Genomic DNA, 15,964 nt, shown 5'->3' with positions numbered 1-15,964 from the left:
TTGATTTAGAGTTATTCTCATATTTGATAGATAAATGCAGTCTAGCAAAACTCAATTTCCTTTTGTTGCTTCTTCACTATAGGGAGTATCTGGTAAGAATGTATGTATACATGTATAGTATAGTATATTATGTGATATGCATATATCTGGATAGAAGTCCTATAAAATGGTTATATGCTAAATATTCACACTAAAATTCTATAAATTTTATCACAAGATAGAAAAATGTCAAGGGAACGTGAGAGATAATATTAAGCATTTATTTCCATTTTACTACCATGTTTTATTGCTTCTAAAATGTACATTTGGGGGACATTTTAAACATCTCTGGAATAAGGATGTGTTTTTATAATCAATAGTGTGTCATAATAGTATTTGGAATAATTTTTCCTTGCTTTGTGATTTACAAAATACTGGTATGCCTTTAAATCAATAAAGTCTTGAATTTGAAGAAATATTACAAATCATCAACAATATTTTAATATAGATCTGCATATATATATATATACATGTGTGTTTGTGTATCACCTGCAGAGATGTCTACCAAAATTGTGAAATTGATTTTTCAGTCAGTTATCAAATGTTAAAGCCAAGAGAATAGAGGTTTTATTTATTCAATCATGAGAAAGAATCATATGTACACTCTTAGGGGCTTCTAGGTATTTAAGTCTTATGTCTCAGTTCAAATTTCCCCATCCCCAGATAAGAACATGTGTGAAAATTTAGGAACTTTTAAAAAGGAAGTTCAAAAACATCAGCTGAAGTCTTTAACAGATTAGTATATGGTTGTTTCTCTACCTCTTTCTTAGTAGACTCTGTTATATTCTATAAGCAAAACACATTTTAAGAATTAACAACTCCTTGGAAAACATTCACTTTAATCTTGACTTCTCTGGGTGGGTGTCTAAAAGATTTCCAGGCCACAGTGCCCCACTCCATCACTTGGTTCTCACCTACGTTTCAGGAGACCACTAAAGTCAAGTTCCCCTGCATCCTCTTGACCTTCTCCACTGTCATTAACAAAAGAAAAGCAAAACTAGGTTTAATGCAAACACATACATGACAGTTTTCCCAAAACACTCTACATGTAACGTATATGCAATTTTGTGCTGGCACACGAGGACTAAATCAACACAAACTGCTATTTCTTTTCACACAAGTGACATTGTACATCTTCAGAGTATGTACTTGTGGAAAAGTAAACAGGAGGAGCTTGTGTTCTCTACAATTTCAAAGGACACAATTTTGTAGATTGCATATATAAAACTGCTTGGATTTGTGTTAAAACCAGGTAACACAAATGCACTTAAGCCAAGCAACACAAAGTTCTTTGTTTTTGCAAGTCGGGGGGCCATAGAAACAAACCTGTGTAAAAAGCAAAGGACTTTTGCTGATCTCTGTTATGCACATAGGACAGAGATTGGCTTGGAGGTTGAAGTATACCAATGTCAGATATATAAGTCCAAAGCCTTATATTCAAAGGTAACCTCTTTGCGTCCATGAATAGATGAATCAGATAATGTGATACCAACATAGCATAAAGATGGAACTAGCATTGGAACTTTTGAAAAGATGCATTCCTTTCTATTTTAAAGGGATTGCTCTTTAAGTTATAGTCTTTTAGTTTTGTCATCAATATGCTTTTAAAGGTATTTTAAAAATTATATCTTTGATTTGTTAATGAACTCTTTGCCAGTGGTTTTTAAAAGTACTTTCCTCTAAAGAAATGCATCTTAAATTAGGCATGCAGCCACCATTGTGATTTCATCTGAACTCTATATAGAAGCTATGGAGTTGACATTTAAATGGCACATACTTACTTACATGTTTAACCTTTTAATGAAGATTTTGTTTCCTGCTCTTTACAAATGTTAGTTATGGTTTCTAAGAAAAGAGTCTGTGGGTTTAAAAACAGTGTGTATAACATGTAAGTCATAAGAATCAAACTCAAGTAATGTGTTTTTAAAACTGCAGGTGTTTAGGGGCCTTTAAGTGAACCAATTTCTAGTCTTTTAAAGCACAGAGATCATGTCTTTCCCCAAATATCCTCCTATGTTCTGGAGCATAGATTTAAACTTATACATTTGCAAAATATGGGGTGAAAAGGGAAGCTAGAAAACAAAGTAATGGAGTTTTGGAGTTTGGCTTTTTTTTTTCCAAATAAAAAACACCATTGACTATCAGGTGGTATTCAAAATCTTTTAAAAGTAATTATAATTTTGATTTTTTTCATAATTTAGGAGGGAAATATGCCTTCTATTAACAGACTAAATCATTGTTTCCTAATAACAGGGTGTTTTGTAATTTTGGATGACTTTCCTTACTCAACAAAATTGTATGTGTATTCGGTTTTAGGAAGAACAAAACATGTACTCTCCTTAAAGAATTTATATAATGCTAATATTAAAAATAAAGGGTAAATAGTATCAGGGAGCTAATTACATTTCTCAGTGACTAGAAAAATTTTCATTTTTCTTCCTTGACTCACTGATTTTTCAGGTTTGGCTATTGCAAAAATTAAAGTAAATAGGTGTCTAAATTTTGCTGTTCAACAGGAGAGGGAGGGAGGGAGGGAGGGAGAGAGAGAGAGAGAGAGAGAGGGAGGGAGGGAGAGAGAGAGAATATGTGTTTGTGTGTTGCAAGGAATTGAACCCAGGGCCTCATTCATGCTAGGCAAGCACTCTACCACTGAGCTACATCCCAGTCCTATTGTAATATTCTAAATGCCAGCTGTCTCAGTGTATTCCATTTGGTATAATCTAATATTATATAAGGTGCTAACTTCAGTAAGTAGCTACTTGTTGTGGTTTTTCTGGGCAACTGGTTTAATAGGTCCATAGGTGATATCCAGATGAAAAGCAATGAAACTAAAAGTTTTCCCATGTTGTTTAACTGATGCTATAGGATACATGTCTCTTTGAATATCTCATTGGATTACTTTGTGGAAATAAATGCAATTAAGGAAGAAGCCACATAAGAATAGATTGTAAGTGTATCTTTCTAAGGCAACTGTGAAACTCCAACAAATGGAAGCTTCACTACAAGATTATTCTAAAAAATCATCAGTGTATGCTTGATTGGGCATTTAACACATGACTTTCCTAGAACACCAATTTTTAAATAGGTGGTTTTTGATTTCGGTAAGAAGGATTGTTCCCACATGAATTGTGGACAAAGGGAGGTGTACTCTGAAAAATCCTCCACTTCATGTTATATGAAAGCTGTCTACATTCCCCTTTTGAAGTTACCTTCTCTTGAAGGCAGATCTGATGTCAATGTTTGGAGTAGTCCCGGTAGATTCTTTGAAAGGAAAGAAAACAATATAATAAATACCCATTAAGAAGGAAAATTTGTGTTCAGTTTCTTTACAGGCATGGGAATTGATCAATTGGAAGAGAGTCAGGTGAAGGGAACAGCTGTCCTACTGAATGGCTGAGCTGCCAAGGCACCATCCTCCCCCATGAAGAACCTATGGAGGGACCTTAGCGATTACCTTGTCTAGTTGTCATTCAACCTACCTGCCTGTTAGAATCACAAGGAACTTAAGAAATATATCAGCTTCCTGATCCTGCCTCCTGGAGATTTTGATTCACCAAATCAGGGAGGGGAAACCATAAATCAATATTCTAAAAAAGGCCTCCAGGAGACTCTCAGAGATGTCTGGCCCTAAAAGTGAAGTAGTGCTTCCCAAAACCAGATCCCCACTTCATACAGAAGTCTCAACAGTTCCCTGATCCATTATGGTTCAGCCTCTCCTTGATAGCTCCAAATGGGGATCTCACAACCTTCCCAGGCTGTCTGTATACCTTTCACTAAACATTTAATCTTAATGTGAAGACAAAATTAGCCTCTTTTTCCTTTCCATCTTTTAATTCTAATTTGCATAAATCCTTCCTGAATACATAGAAAGGACATTTTTCTTCTTTTATGTGACAGCCCTCCCCCCTCTGCTATGAGCCACCTATGCCTGCTGTCTTTCACCCACTCACTCAAGCTAGATAAGGTGTGGTTTCTAGATTCTTCATCCTCCTGGTTACTCTACTCCAAAAGGGATCCAGGTTGAGCTATGGTACCCATGACCAATGACATCACTCCAAATGTGGAACAGTAGCATGTTGAAGAGAGAAGTTTCCTAAGTATCAATTCTACACCACTTGGAAAGCCCAGTTTAAAATCACTCTATTTGTCTTTTTCAGCTACATCACACTTTGGATTCATCTTAAGTTTATGATCTTTGCTGCCAAATCAACTTTCCCTTTGTATACATATGAAGGGGGGGGTCCTCCAACCTCAATGTACATTTATCTCAATTTTATTTACTCTGGGTCATACACAGAGCATATAAATGGAGAACATTCACATCTGACATTATTCCCTATAAAAGAAATTCTCCCTTCTACCTGGGCATCCTATGTCCTCACACCACATGACCTTATCTCCAAACCTGAGAGAGACAGCCATTGAAACAGCCATTCAGCAGTAGCAAAAATGTCACCATCCCTTATCTGGGAGCTTGAAGATATCATAGACCAGAGATACTTAGCAATCTTCCTCATCCTTTCCCACATTAAAAAAAAAAAAAATCACATTTATCCAGATAAGAAGGCTCACCGTGCACTTCAAGATCAAATGAACAGCTGTCAAACTTATCCTTGTAGGTGACCTCACATCTGTAGTTTCCTGCATAGTTCTCTTTGGCCTTGATGATCTGCATCTCAAATGTGTATATCTGTAACGAAATATACCCAGATATACTATTGTTATGGTTTAGATGTGGTGTTTCCCAAAAGCTCATGTGGGAGATGATGTGAGAAGGTTTGGGGGAGAAATGATTGGGTTGTGAGAGTCTTAACTCAATCAGAGAATTAATCCCTTGATAGGGTTTAACTGAGGGGTCACCGAAGTGGTAGGGTGTGGTTGGAGGAGCTGGGAATCGGGGCGTGGCTTTGGGGTATATATTTGTATCTAGCAACTGGGACAATTGGAGACCTCTCTCTCTACTCTCTGATCATGATGTGAACTGCTTCCCTCTATCACACTCTCCCGCCATGATGTTTTGCCATACCTCAAACCCCGAGGAATGGAGCCAGCCTTCTATGGACTAAGACCTCTGAAACTGTGAGCCCTTAAGTAAACTCTTCCTCCTTTAAAGTTGTTCTGGTCAGGTCTTTTAGTCACAGCAGCGATAAAGCTGATGAAAACAACTATAGTCCTACCTTGCCCACAAGGGGCCGTCATCTTTCAGTTATGTCCCACAGTCGCAGAGCACAGCAAGATGATCACAATAGTGTAGATCCCGGGAATGATAACTCCAGAGCATTCTCTAGGACTGAGATCTCTCAAAGCTAAATCTGAAGTGACTTCTTACCCACACAGAAGGAATGAGCTAGTCACACCCCTGAGCTGGGAAAGAGTTCAAAGCCATACCCGAGAGTGCCTCTCGAAGGTCTCCTTCAGCTGGAGATGCTTCCCAGCTTTGCTGGCCAGGTCCATCCATTTGCCTTTGAACCATTTGATAGTGGGTTTTCTAAGAAGGTCTTCAGCCTTGACTTTGGCTATAAAGGTGATGTTTTCACCTAGAAAAGGCACAAGGATTCGGTCTGTGATTTAAAACTGTCATTTGTTTTGCTTTCACCCAGAAGGAGTTGACCCAGGACCACTGAATAGACTGGGATGTGACTTGCATCTCCAGAATTCTGCAATGAATTGGCCCTGCTTTTTGATGAGTACCCTTGAGGTTCTTAGGATAGTTCAACTTGTTTTGCTTTTGAGTTTCATGAAGCAGAAAAAGATTGGTGGAAAGAATTTTTACATATGGATCTACCTAAAATCTTAAAATTATATATATATATATATATACACACACACACACATATATGGATATATAATATGTATATACAAATACATATGTTCTTTTTATTTTGCAAGATGAGAGAACATCTGGAGTTATAGGAATATGACTAAATGAAACTGTTTGAATTGACTGTCTGTGTATATTGACCTCTTGGACCTTAAGGACATCAAAACTTTACCCCTGCCACCAGCCCAGCATTTCCGTATCTTACAGGGACAAGGGAGCCAACATTTTTGATCCCATGCAGTGTCCTGCATGCTAGAGCTGAAAGAAGGAATTTGGAAATATAGTTAGCTATGTGCTCATTCGCAGAATTTTGGATAAGCATCAAAGTTGGGTTCTGATCATAATATAGTCCTCATAAAAACTGGTTAGTTAAAATTCTTGAACCTCCAAGGACTTTTCTAGAAGAACTATCCTGTTGATTTCTTTCATGGCACACGGACTTTGTGTTTTCCTGTTATTTCTTTTTGTCTCTCTCTTTAGACTCTGAGTACTCACATGTTATACTCAGTGTACATCACAGTGCCTAAAACAGGAAGTGTAATTAGTATTTGTGGACGAATATTTCCAAAGCTGAACCATCTGTTGGACTAGCCACCCCTAAGGTATATTATGCATTATAATTTAGTACATAGGCAGACTTATAATTATATTATGGGGCGGTTTATGCCATAGCAACAGCAGACACTGGGTCAGAACTTTATGTTATCTCAAGTACCATCAAAGCACCTCACAGATCGTGCCTGTTATTACACACATTTTACAGATGAGGAAACTGAGGCATAAAGAAGCTAAATGGTCTGTCCCACTAGCAAAAAGCAGATTCAAAGTTGAACCCTTGAAACCTTATCCCTGCCTCTGATGTCCCCACTATAAAATAAACATGGGCTCATACCCTGTTTCCAGTGCTCTCTTTCCAGTGTGGAAGCTGACCCTTAAGGTCGCAGAGCCCACCTGTCCTCGGTTTAAGAACTACTCTGGGTTGCGTGATTTCTCGCTGCTTTCTTAGTTTAATGTTGCGGCCAGCTCTTTTAAACCCAGTTCATCTCGTCTATGGGAGTCGTGGGAAAGAATTCAGCCATAAAGAAGAAGGAAGTACCAATACATGCTACAAAATGGATGGGCCTCAAAACCATTCTACTAAATGAAAGAAGACAGACACAAAAAGTCATCTATTGTATGAATCCATTTATATGAAATGCTCCCAACAGATCAACCCGGAGAGAGATAAAGCAGTGAGTGCCGAGGCCTGGGGGGAGGGGTAAGGGGAGTAATTGCTTAATGAGGCCCATGATCTGGAGGTGGTGAAATGTTTGGGGGCTGGATAGAAGGAGTGATTGCACAACGCGGTGATTATACAACAGCTACTGAAAATTTCACTTTAAAATGGTGAATTTCACCTCAGTAATGGGGTGGAGGGGGGTGGGACTTAATGCCAGGCACTCACCCACTTTCACGGTTCCTGTTTGAGGTTTTTCAACAAACAGGGTGGACAGCTGGTTATTGGCATTCTGCTTGTCTTGTTCCTCTCCACCAGCAGGTGATTCACCAAGAGACCATTCTAGAGGGCGGAAAGAAGAAAAAGGATCATTTCAAGGCCAGGTTCTCGTTAGGCACACTTACCTGAGTTTGCTGTTCTCATCAACGCCGATGCTTTTCCTTGTCTAATAAACATAGATAAATACAGCATCTTTCTTTGTGCCCCCAGCCACCATCACTAGAGAGGGACAGATTACCATTCTTAAGTAGATGTCTCTTCTCTGGTAGGGACAAAGGAACATTTTCTAATTCCTGGAAATAGTGAAAATTTTCCAGTAAGTAGTTAACTCTGTCTTTCTGTCCCCTAACACATAAACAGTGGGAGGGAACTATTCAAACAGCAGGCTGTTTTTCCAAGTGACTGACTAGTAGGCCACAGTTGTCCAACAGAACTGGAAAAGATTAGAGACAAGATCAGTTTAAGAGTAAACTGGCTGACAAAGCTGAGATAGTCCAGCCTGGCCTGCTATCTCTAGATTCCTTGTTATTGTTTCACCGGGCAATTCTATTAGGGTTGTATAGATGTGGCAATAGTTTGACAAGTAAATAACAGGATCATGACCTGCAGGTATAAATTTAAAGAGTAGTGGAATTATCCTGCAAAGAGGAGAAAAAAAGAAAAAAAGAAACTGAGGCTTTCCCATGAAGAGAGACAGGCTGGAAATGAGGTTTAGTTTGCACTCAGGTATTTGGTTGCTATTAATCTGTAGTCAATTTCAATAAGGAGGACAGGAGGGAGGACTGTAGACACTTCCTCTGTCTCTGAGCTGAATGCAGAGAAGATCAGTTTCAGTCTCTTAGTAACTGGAAAAAAATGTATGGGTCACCAACTTTACTTGTTAATGGGTCTTGAAAAGAAAGTGCACATTTAATTAGTTTAGTCTTCACGTATCAGCCATGCTCGTGCGAGGTACTTGTAGCTACAGGACTCCATCATTTTCACAGTGAAGTTAAACAAAGTCATCACATGATTAAACATCTTTGAAAACCCAAGTTAATGTTAAAATTGTATGATTTTTGTGTCTATGATGTTAATAGTGACCATTCATGCTTAGAACATGAGGATAAGTATTTTTGTTGTTTCGATCACTTCTGTATGTGAGGTGCCTGTAAGATTGGCTGGCCCATAAGAGGCCCATGCTAGGATCATATTTAAGCCCACAAATTTGTCAAGTAAATGAACGACCACATAACAGCACAAAATGGTAGCAGCTATAGCCGGCAGGATGCATTAGAAAGTGTTTCTATCATCTATACTTTAAATACAACGTTCTAGACAAACGCGGACTTCAGAAAATCCTAGGAATGGAGATTGAACTCTGTGTGTTTATTAAATGTTAAAAATGTTGAAACAAACTAACTGGTGGGATACGTGTCTAGATTCTTGAATGTGTGTCTATGTACATATCACAACAAATTGTTTCTCAATACATTAGTTTTCTTGTAAGAAGAAACGTAATGAAAGTTGCTCTAAAGGCTCCGAACTGAATAAAACAAGGATTAGAATCAAGACAGCATCAAGTAACAAGGTCATTAGTGACTACATTAAAATGGGGTCAGGAAGCCTTGTCCAGCTGTGTGCTCACCTGAATCTTTTCTCTCCAGGGCCCGACTACCCAAACCTGAAAGGAAAGTGTGATTTGGAGGATGCAAGGAGGTCAGGGGAAGGATGGACATGGAGGGCTGGCTTCAACCTTCTGGGACTCCCCAATACCCTGTCTCTGCTGGTGACAGGGAAAGAAAAACTAGAATTTGGCTTCGATGGAAAATCGGTAGAGCTCCAACCATATAAGCATCTATAAACATCTATGTCTTCTTTAAAAACAATAATAAAATTTAAAAATCCAAAATATCTCAATTTAAAGATCAGGGTAAAAGATCTATAAGTGGAAAAGGAAGAAAAGACAAAGATTTTTGCCCCTAAAATTTATATTCAAAATCTACTACTCTTAATTACCTTTATTTTACAAAAAAAAAAAAATCCTCCTTTTTTTAAAATTTTTTATTGTTGGTTGTTCAAAACATTACATAGTTCTTGATATATCATATTTCACACTTTGATTCAAGTGGGTTATGAGCTCCCATTTTTACCCCATATACAGATTGAGGGGAAAGGGAAAAAATCCTCCTTTTAAAATGTCCTCCAATAAAACAAACACACATCTGCTTTTAAAACCAGGTTTTTCCTCTTGGTGCACTAACTCAGCCAGGCACCCTACCTTGGCTTTTCCTTTACTGTCAATCAATAAGATAGGAAGCGGGGGAAGGGGCGGGAATCGTCCTAACCTGGAGGCAAGGCACTAGGTGGGGAGGCTTCCTCTTCCTCTGAAACAAGAAACAGGAGTAAATAGTCAAGGAGAAAAGGACTTCATTCCAAGTCACCTGAGAAAAGAGAAATCTGAAAAAGAAGAGGAGAAACTACACAAAACATTTTCAACCAAGGAGTAAGCCTAGACGACTAGGTTCCTGAAAGGTTAAACTTGAGTATTTCAGGCAAAAAGAAAAGAAAAAAAAAGGAAGAAAATAAAAGAGAATTAAAGATGAGAAAGTAAGGCAACCCAAACGAAAACATAGATCAAAAAATGGAACTCTATGCAGAAGCTTTATGTGACTGTTGTTTAAGGGAAGATGGATGCTAAAAATCAAACCTTGGTGAATTCAGCCTTGAAGGGGATTTTTGAGTTCTATTCTGTAACTAAAGTCAATGATAGACATTATCATTGAGATATTACTAGGAATGGACACTGATATAAAAGCCTATATTACATGCATTTGTACACTGATATAAAAGCCTATAGATACTATTTTAGAACTCATTTTCAGGCAGAAAACCCTATAATCCCCCTTCTGTCTTTAAGAAACAAAAGTCACAATTAATTAATATAAATTGATTTGCCTTATTTACTATTTTAGGAAAACTTTATAAGCATTTCCCTCCAAATGATATTGGTATTTATCCATGCACATTTATAAAAATTCAAAATATGTCTTATAGTGTTTATGGGCAGAGGCACTGAATAGTCCCCTTGTTTAGAATATCTGAACAACAAAGTTCACATTTTAGATGTGTGGAGAGGCATTTGGTATTATTGGAAACTGTCCCTTCCTTCCCAAAGCACAAAGACCTATGATTATACAAATAATCATTTCGCGCTAAAAATACTAGAAAAATTTTGAATTTCAAAATACAAACATAAATGATGTGTAAAGCAAGATATAGAAAATACATGCACATGACTGTTAATTTAAAAATACTTGTAAAAACTCCTGGGAATAAGAAGAAAAAACAGCATATCTATATAATCTATTAGAATATTTACTACAAATTTTATTTAGCAGCCTGAAAAGTCTTACCCAAAACTTTCAACCAGGAATATCTCTTATTAATTTTAACAAAATAATGTAATACAGTGTATAAGGATCCCCTAAAGATATTACCTCAGGACCCAAGAGGGAATTCACTGAGAACTCACAGGATTTGGGATTCTTTGGTGGAAGCTTTCAGTGGTCAAAGAAGCTTGGAAAATACCAGGCTAAAGTTAAAAGCTTGTTGGGCTGGGGATGTGGCTCAAGCGGTAGCGCGCTTGCCTAGCATGCGTGCGGCCCTGGTTCGATCCTCAGCACCACATGCAAACAAAGACGTTGTGCTGAAAACTAAAACAAATAAATAAATATTAAAAAATTCTCTCTCTCACTCTCTCTTTAAAAAAAAAAAGTTAAAAGCTTGTGTGTTTGTGTGATGTGTGTTTTAAACTCTATTTAAGAGAGCATTCTATTCCTTTATTTTATTTATTTATTTTTATGTGGTCTGAGGATCAAACCCAGTGCCTCTCACATGCTAGGCCAGCGCTCTACCGCTGAGCCACAACCCCAGCCCGATAATTTGGTTTTTTAACCCAAAGTTTGATGGATGATAGTGTCAATGTCCACTAAGTATTAAGACTATTTGGGGGACATGCACAATTATTTTAGATCATTAAGGAACACATCTTAAAACATGAAATATTCTTTCTCTAGATGATACAACACACCCTCCACACAACAGTGGCTTCTCGGTTGGCAATATTTAATTCATTCCCCATAGATTTCCTAATATACATAAGTATGAGATATTTTTGAAACATCTCTTTGGTCCTGACATACTTTTCAAGTGGAAAATGTAGTTAGGATGCTGGGATCCTGATCTTAGATTCTTGAAAAGTTCCCCATGAAAATTTGGCTGAATTGGGTGAGACAGAAGCCAGGTTTTATCACTGGGAGAGAAACAGAATATCAAATCTTTCAGGTTGCATGCAATTCAACAACATAGACACAGCATGTTACAAAAAAACAAACAAGACCAAAAACTAAAATATGCCAGTCATATTTCCTTTTTTTGTCTTTAAAAGTGACTACAATGATAACAAAAATGTAGACATCCATTCTGGATTTGCTAGAGTATGACATGAAGACCACAGCCGGAGAGTAGCCTGCTCTTTCTTCTAGCTGTGTAGAAATTCACCAAAGCAGACTTTCATTCATATTGAGGTCGTGGAAAAATAACATTTGTAAAACCAAAGAGATGATTTTTTTAAACAACTGAAGTTTCCAAGGAAGAACTCCTGGAGAGTAGAGAAAGAACTCAGCCTCCTGTTATAGGCCTGGGATTTTACTCTGCGATGAGAGTCTTGCTACTGGAGAACAGGGGCTCTGGAGGGAGCAGAGTGTGCACATTCTTGTAACTTTTCATTCTCTTGGGAAATGATATGGTAATTAGCACTTCCAAACTCAGTTTACTTTCCACATCTTTTCTCCTGGAATGTTCATTGACATTCCATAAAACTGTGTATTTATGGAAGTACAGGTATTCCTAAGCTATCAAGAGAATACTGTATTTCAGAAAGACTGTTAGATAATTAAAATTTTCTATAAAAATAAAATACCTTGCAATTTTTCTGTCATATTGCTTACTATAGATTTAATGTAGCATTCAGTTCTTCTACCTATGGTTTATTTTAATCACCTGGTTAATTAAAATTTTTAAGTAATATAAACTTGATACAGTTATTAAGATTTTATGATAAAGAGTAAAAAGCACACAAAGTATATGGGGCTCATAAATATCAATTAGATGCTGATTGAGTATCTCATTTGATTTAGACAAATTCATGAATTCCTTAAGCAGGGTAATTAGTTGTAGTAAATATTGATGTAGATGATCAAAATAACAACAAAGATAACCATGGCTAACATTAATTTATCATGTTTTGAGGCATTTGATTACTAGATTTTTTTTAATGAGAAGACACATGCCTTCATACTCGCATGCTTATGAAATCAGGATTTATCTTGCAATTATATGTACATTTAATGTTTTTTTTTCTTCCTCATATCTATCAAATCAATGTTGCATCTTACAATGGCTACATCCTAGAATTTAAAAGAACAGTAATACTAATTTTTAGCAAAATTTGTTACTAATAAGTAATGAAGTTAGAATACATCGAAAATGCAGAGAGACATTTTAGCAGTTGATTGCTTGACACCTAAAGGTAAATTGCACATAAATGTTTTAATATGCCAGTCAAAAGCACCAGGATAATGCTATAGCAAATGTAACAGGACCTAAATGAAGAAAAAAAATTGTAATAATAATTTTAATTGTAAAAAATTGCCTAATTAAGGAGAAAAACATGGGAATTTCTGCTGATTCACTTGGTCATCCAGCAATCACTTTTAGGCCAAAAGGAAGACTTCTCATCCTAGTTTATGTGAGATATTTAATGTGCACAGGGTTCATTCACGATAGATTATATGGTAATGTTAATGCCTGGGAAGAGAAAATAAGTTTTATTTCCTTTGCAGTGATTACTGAAAAGAGTTATTTTTCTGGAAGGAAAATGAATAAACTTTAAAAAGGCAGTAATTTTCCCAATCAATTTTACCAAAATAGAGACTAGAGGCTACTAAGATATAAAAAATAAAATTTTTAAAAATATCAGAACTTAGTCATTGAAATGCGTCCCGATCCTCAAAGTAATCTCTGATTCCAATGCTGTTGCTGCATTTGGGTCCAGACACAGAACCGATGTGGGAACATTCTACAGGGTCAATTCTTTTTTTTTTTTAGTTGTATACAATGCCTTTATTTTGTTTATTTATTTTTATATGGTGCTGAGGATCAAACCCAGGGCCTCGCACATGCTAGGCAAGCGCTCTACTGCTGAGCCACAACCGCAGCCCCCACAGGGTTAATTCTTAAGGCACCGAAGAGACCTACTCTCATTACCTACCCTATGTTCATGCAAAGGATGTTGATGCTGGTCAACAAAATAAAAAGCAAAAAAGAAAGAAGAAAATGACCCCACTCGACCATGTATACTATTCTCTACACAAGGCTCTCTGTGACTTTTGTCTGCTTCTAACACCAAAACCCACCATCCTCTATTGATGCTTGTTTTTCCTCTTAAAGTAAAAGTTGGCTCCAGGAGGGCAGGACCTTGTGCCTACATGCATCCCTAGCTCACAGATGATGGTCAGCAAATACTTGCTGAATAAGTATGCTAAAATAAAAGGCAGGTCTCTGTTTCCATTAAGGATATAGAAAATAATTTATACTTTTAGCATCCCATTGATTTGCCATTTTTAATTAGAAGAATTCTAAGCCATAGCAAGCAGAATTTTTAAAATAAGGACTTGCCTCCTGGTGTTACCATTCTGAAAGGGATTTGCAAATTTAATTTCTGATATTGCTGTTTGATTAAACTCATTTCTTTATTGCCATCTCTATCTCTTCAATTACAGGAGACTTTGCTGGGGACTCAGTGTAAGGTCCTTGCTTAGCATCTTAAGTGACAGCTGCCATTTTAAGAAAAATTTCCCTTTCCCGCCCAAGGCGATGTTTATCCTTCCAGCAAACACGTTGAATGGAAATAAAAATCTATCCAAGTTACCATTGTTGAACTGGTCAGCAGGTAAACTAACGTGGAAATTCACCTCTTGGTTCAATTACATGAATATGTAGTGGACAGTTGTCATCTGCAGCTCTGTGCCAGAGGCTGGAAGGAATGGGATAAGGGAACCAAAGAGGTGTTAAGACACAGTGCCTGGCCATCAAAAAGCACACAGCCTGTTGGGGAAAAGGAGTCGGCCATTAGAACTTGACTTAGTGGAGATAAGAAAGATTGAATGACGAAAGCAACAGGTCCAAGAGAAATCAGAAAGAGGAAAGAAAGATGGAAATGAGCCAGAATGGTTAGAGGCAAGCTGTACAAAGGAGTGAAACCTGAGCTGGATAGTTAAATGGAGCAAGAGTAGGAGAAGGGAGAAAGGGTAGGGGAGGACATTCTAGTTAATCCTGGAGAAAAGTGGAGTTGTACCCCATCAATCCCATGTAGCCCACATGGGGCTTCCTTCTCACCTGAGGATGTACATGAGCAACAATGATTGCATCTGGTTTTTGTTTAAGTATTTTCTTTGAAATTTCCCTGTGCTTGATGAAAGTGGGTGGTAGTTGAAGAGAACTGATATTTAAGGGGAAAAATAACCCTCTGTTTACCTACCTTTTTTGTTTAGGGATGTCACTTTCTATCCTAAATTGATTTGCTTGCCAGGTATTTTGGCAACTCTCTATACAAGGCAGTTTATGAACTTTTAACTGTGTGTGGCCACACCTTGCTTTTCTTCTGCAAATGTAAGAAAAATACTACTAATTTCAGGATACCCTTGTCATTTCATCATACTAAAATTCAATATAAATAAAAGAGCTTTGTCTGGTTGTTAAGTTGGTTGCTTTTCACTTTAGAGAAAGCTCATGTAAGGGTACAAATGTAGTATGGTGAATTTTTCAGAAGAAGGGTCATTCATGGGCTTTGTCTAAACCTTGACAGCTTGCCCACTGGGATTACATCATCTGCTCTGTTGGTTGAGCCTTCTAGCCTGGTCCAAACACCTTTCCATATTTGGAAGCAGAGGTGTATTCCATCTGCCTTGTTGAGAATAATGTTACAGTAACTTCAGCCAGGATATCCAAACCTCCTTGAACCCATCTCATGGAAAGATTTCTAGGGGTTTGCACTGTCTGCATTCCATAAGAAAATAACCTTCAAACTGTGGTCCACGTGGCCAGGATTAGTATTCATGTTACTATCCATGGAAGCCACTGAAGGTCAAGGACAAAGTGAGCGGACTAACATTATGTATTCATTTTTGAAAGTGTAAATTCAAGTTAGCTTAAAAGTGATCCAGTGTACTGAAAGAAAGAAAAAACATTATTTTATTAATGTTTAGAAGATAACAATATCATAGGAATTAGGTAATGAAATATCAAAAACTAAGATACTTAACAAGCCTTTGAGCAGTGTCCAGGAAAAAGAGATTATTCTTATTGCAGTCAGGAAATAATTAATTATTTGAATACTTAGACTACATTATTCATTACACAAATAAAGGGTTGACATATGAAAACAATGATACAAACATATAAACAATGATGAAAACATTCTTCTATGGAAACTAACGCTCTTTAATTTAAGACAGACCATCAGTAATAACAATGACTTCACCCATGGTGAGACCAAGGAGTTAGTA

General features: G+C 37.2%; 1 protein-coding gene across 2 annotated transcripts in view; it reads right to left on the bottom strand.

Annotated features, from left to right (window-relative positions):
• The window catches only part of Mybpc1 (myosin binding protein C1), an 83,682-nt gene that overhangs the window by 47,361 nt on the left and 20,357 nt on the right, over positions 1-15,964 (bottom strand). For both annotated transcript variants that reach the window (XM_058574283.1, XM_058574282.1), the window contains 5 exons: positions 7,305-7,418; positions 5,428-5,576; positions 4,612-4,729; positions 3,249-3,300; positions 954-1,010 (listed from right to left, as the gene is read on the bottom strand). In XM_058574283.1, the coding sequence (XP_058430266.1) occupies positions 954-1,010; positions 3,249-3,300; positions 4,612-4,729; positions 5,428-5,576; positions 7,305-7,418 (490 nt within the window). The remainder of the gene's footprint in view (positions 1-953; positions 1,011-3,248; positions 3,301-4,611; positions 4,730-5,427; positions 5,577-7,304; positions 7,419-15,964) is intronic.

Source organism: Marmota monax, unplaced genomic scaffold, assembly GCF_021218885.2.
Source record: "Marmota monax isolate L192 unplaced genomic scaffold, Marmota_monax_Labrador192_F-V1.1 WCK01_AAM20220418_F8-fsc00051, whole genome shotgun sequence".
Classification (NCBI taxonomy): domain Eukaryota; kingdom Metazoa; phylum Chordata; class Mammalia; order Rodentia; family Sciuridae; genus Marmota; species Marmota monax.
Note: the sequence above shows the minus strand (reverse complement) of the source record. Positions and strands in the feature narration are given on the sequence as shown.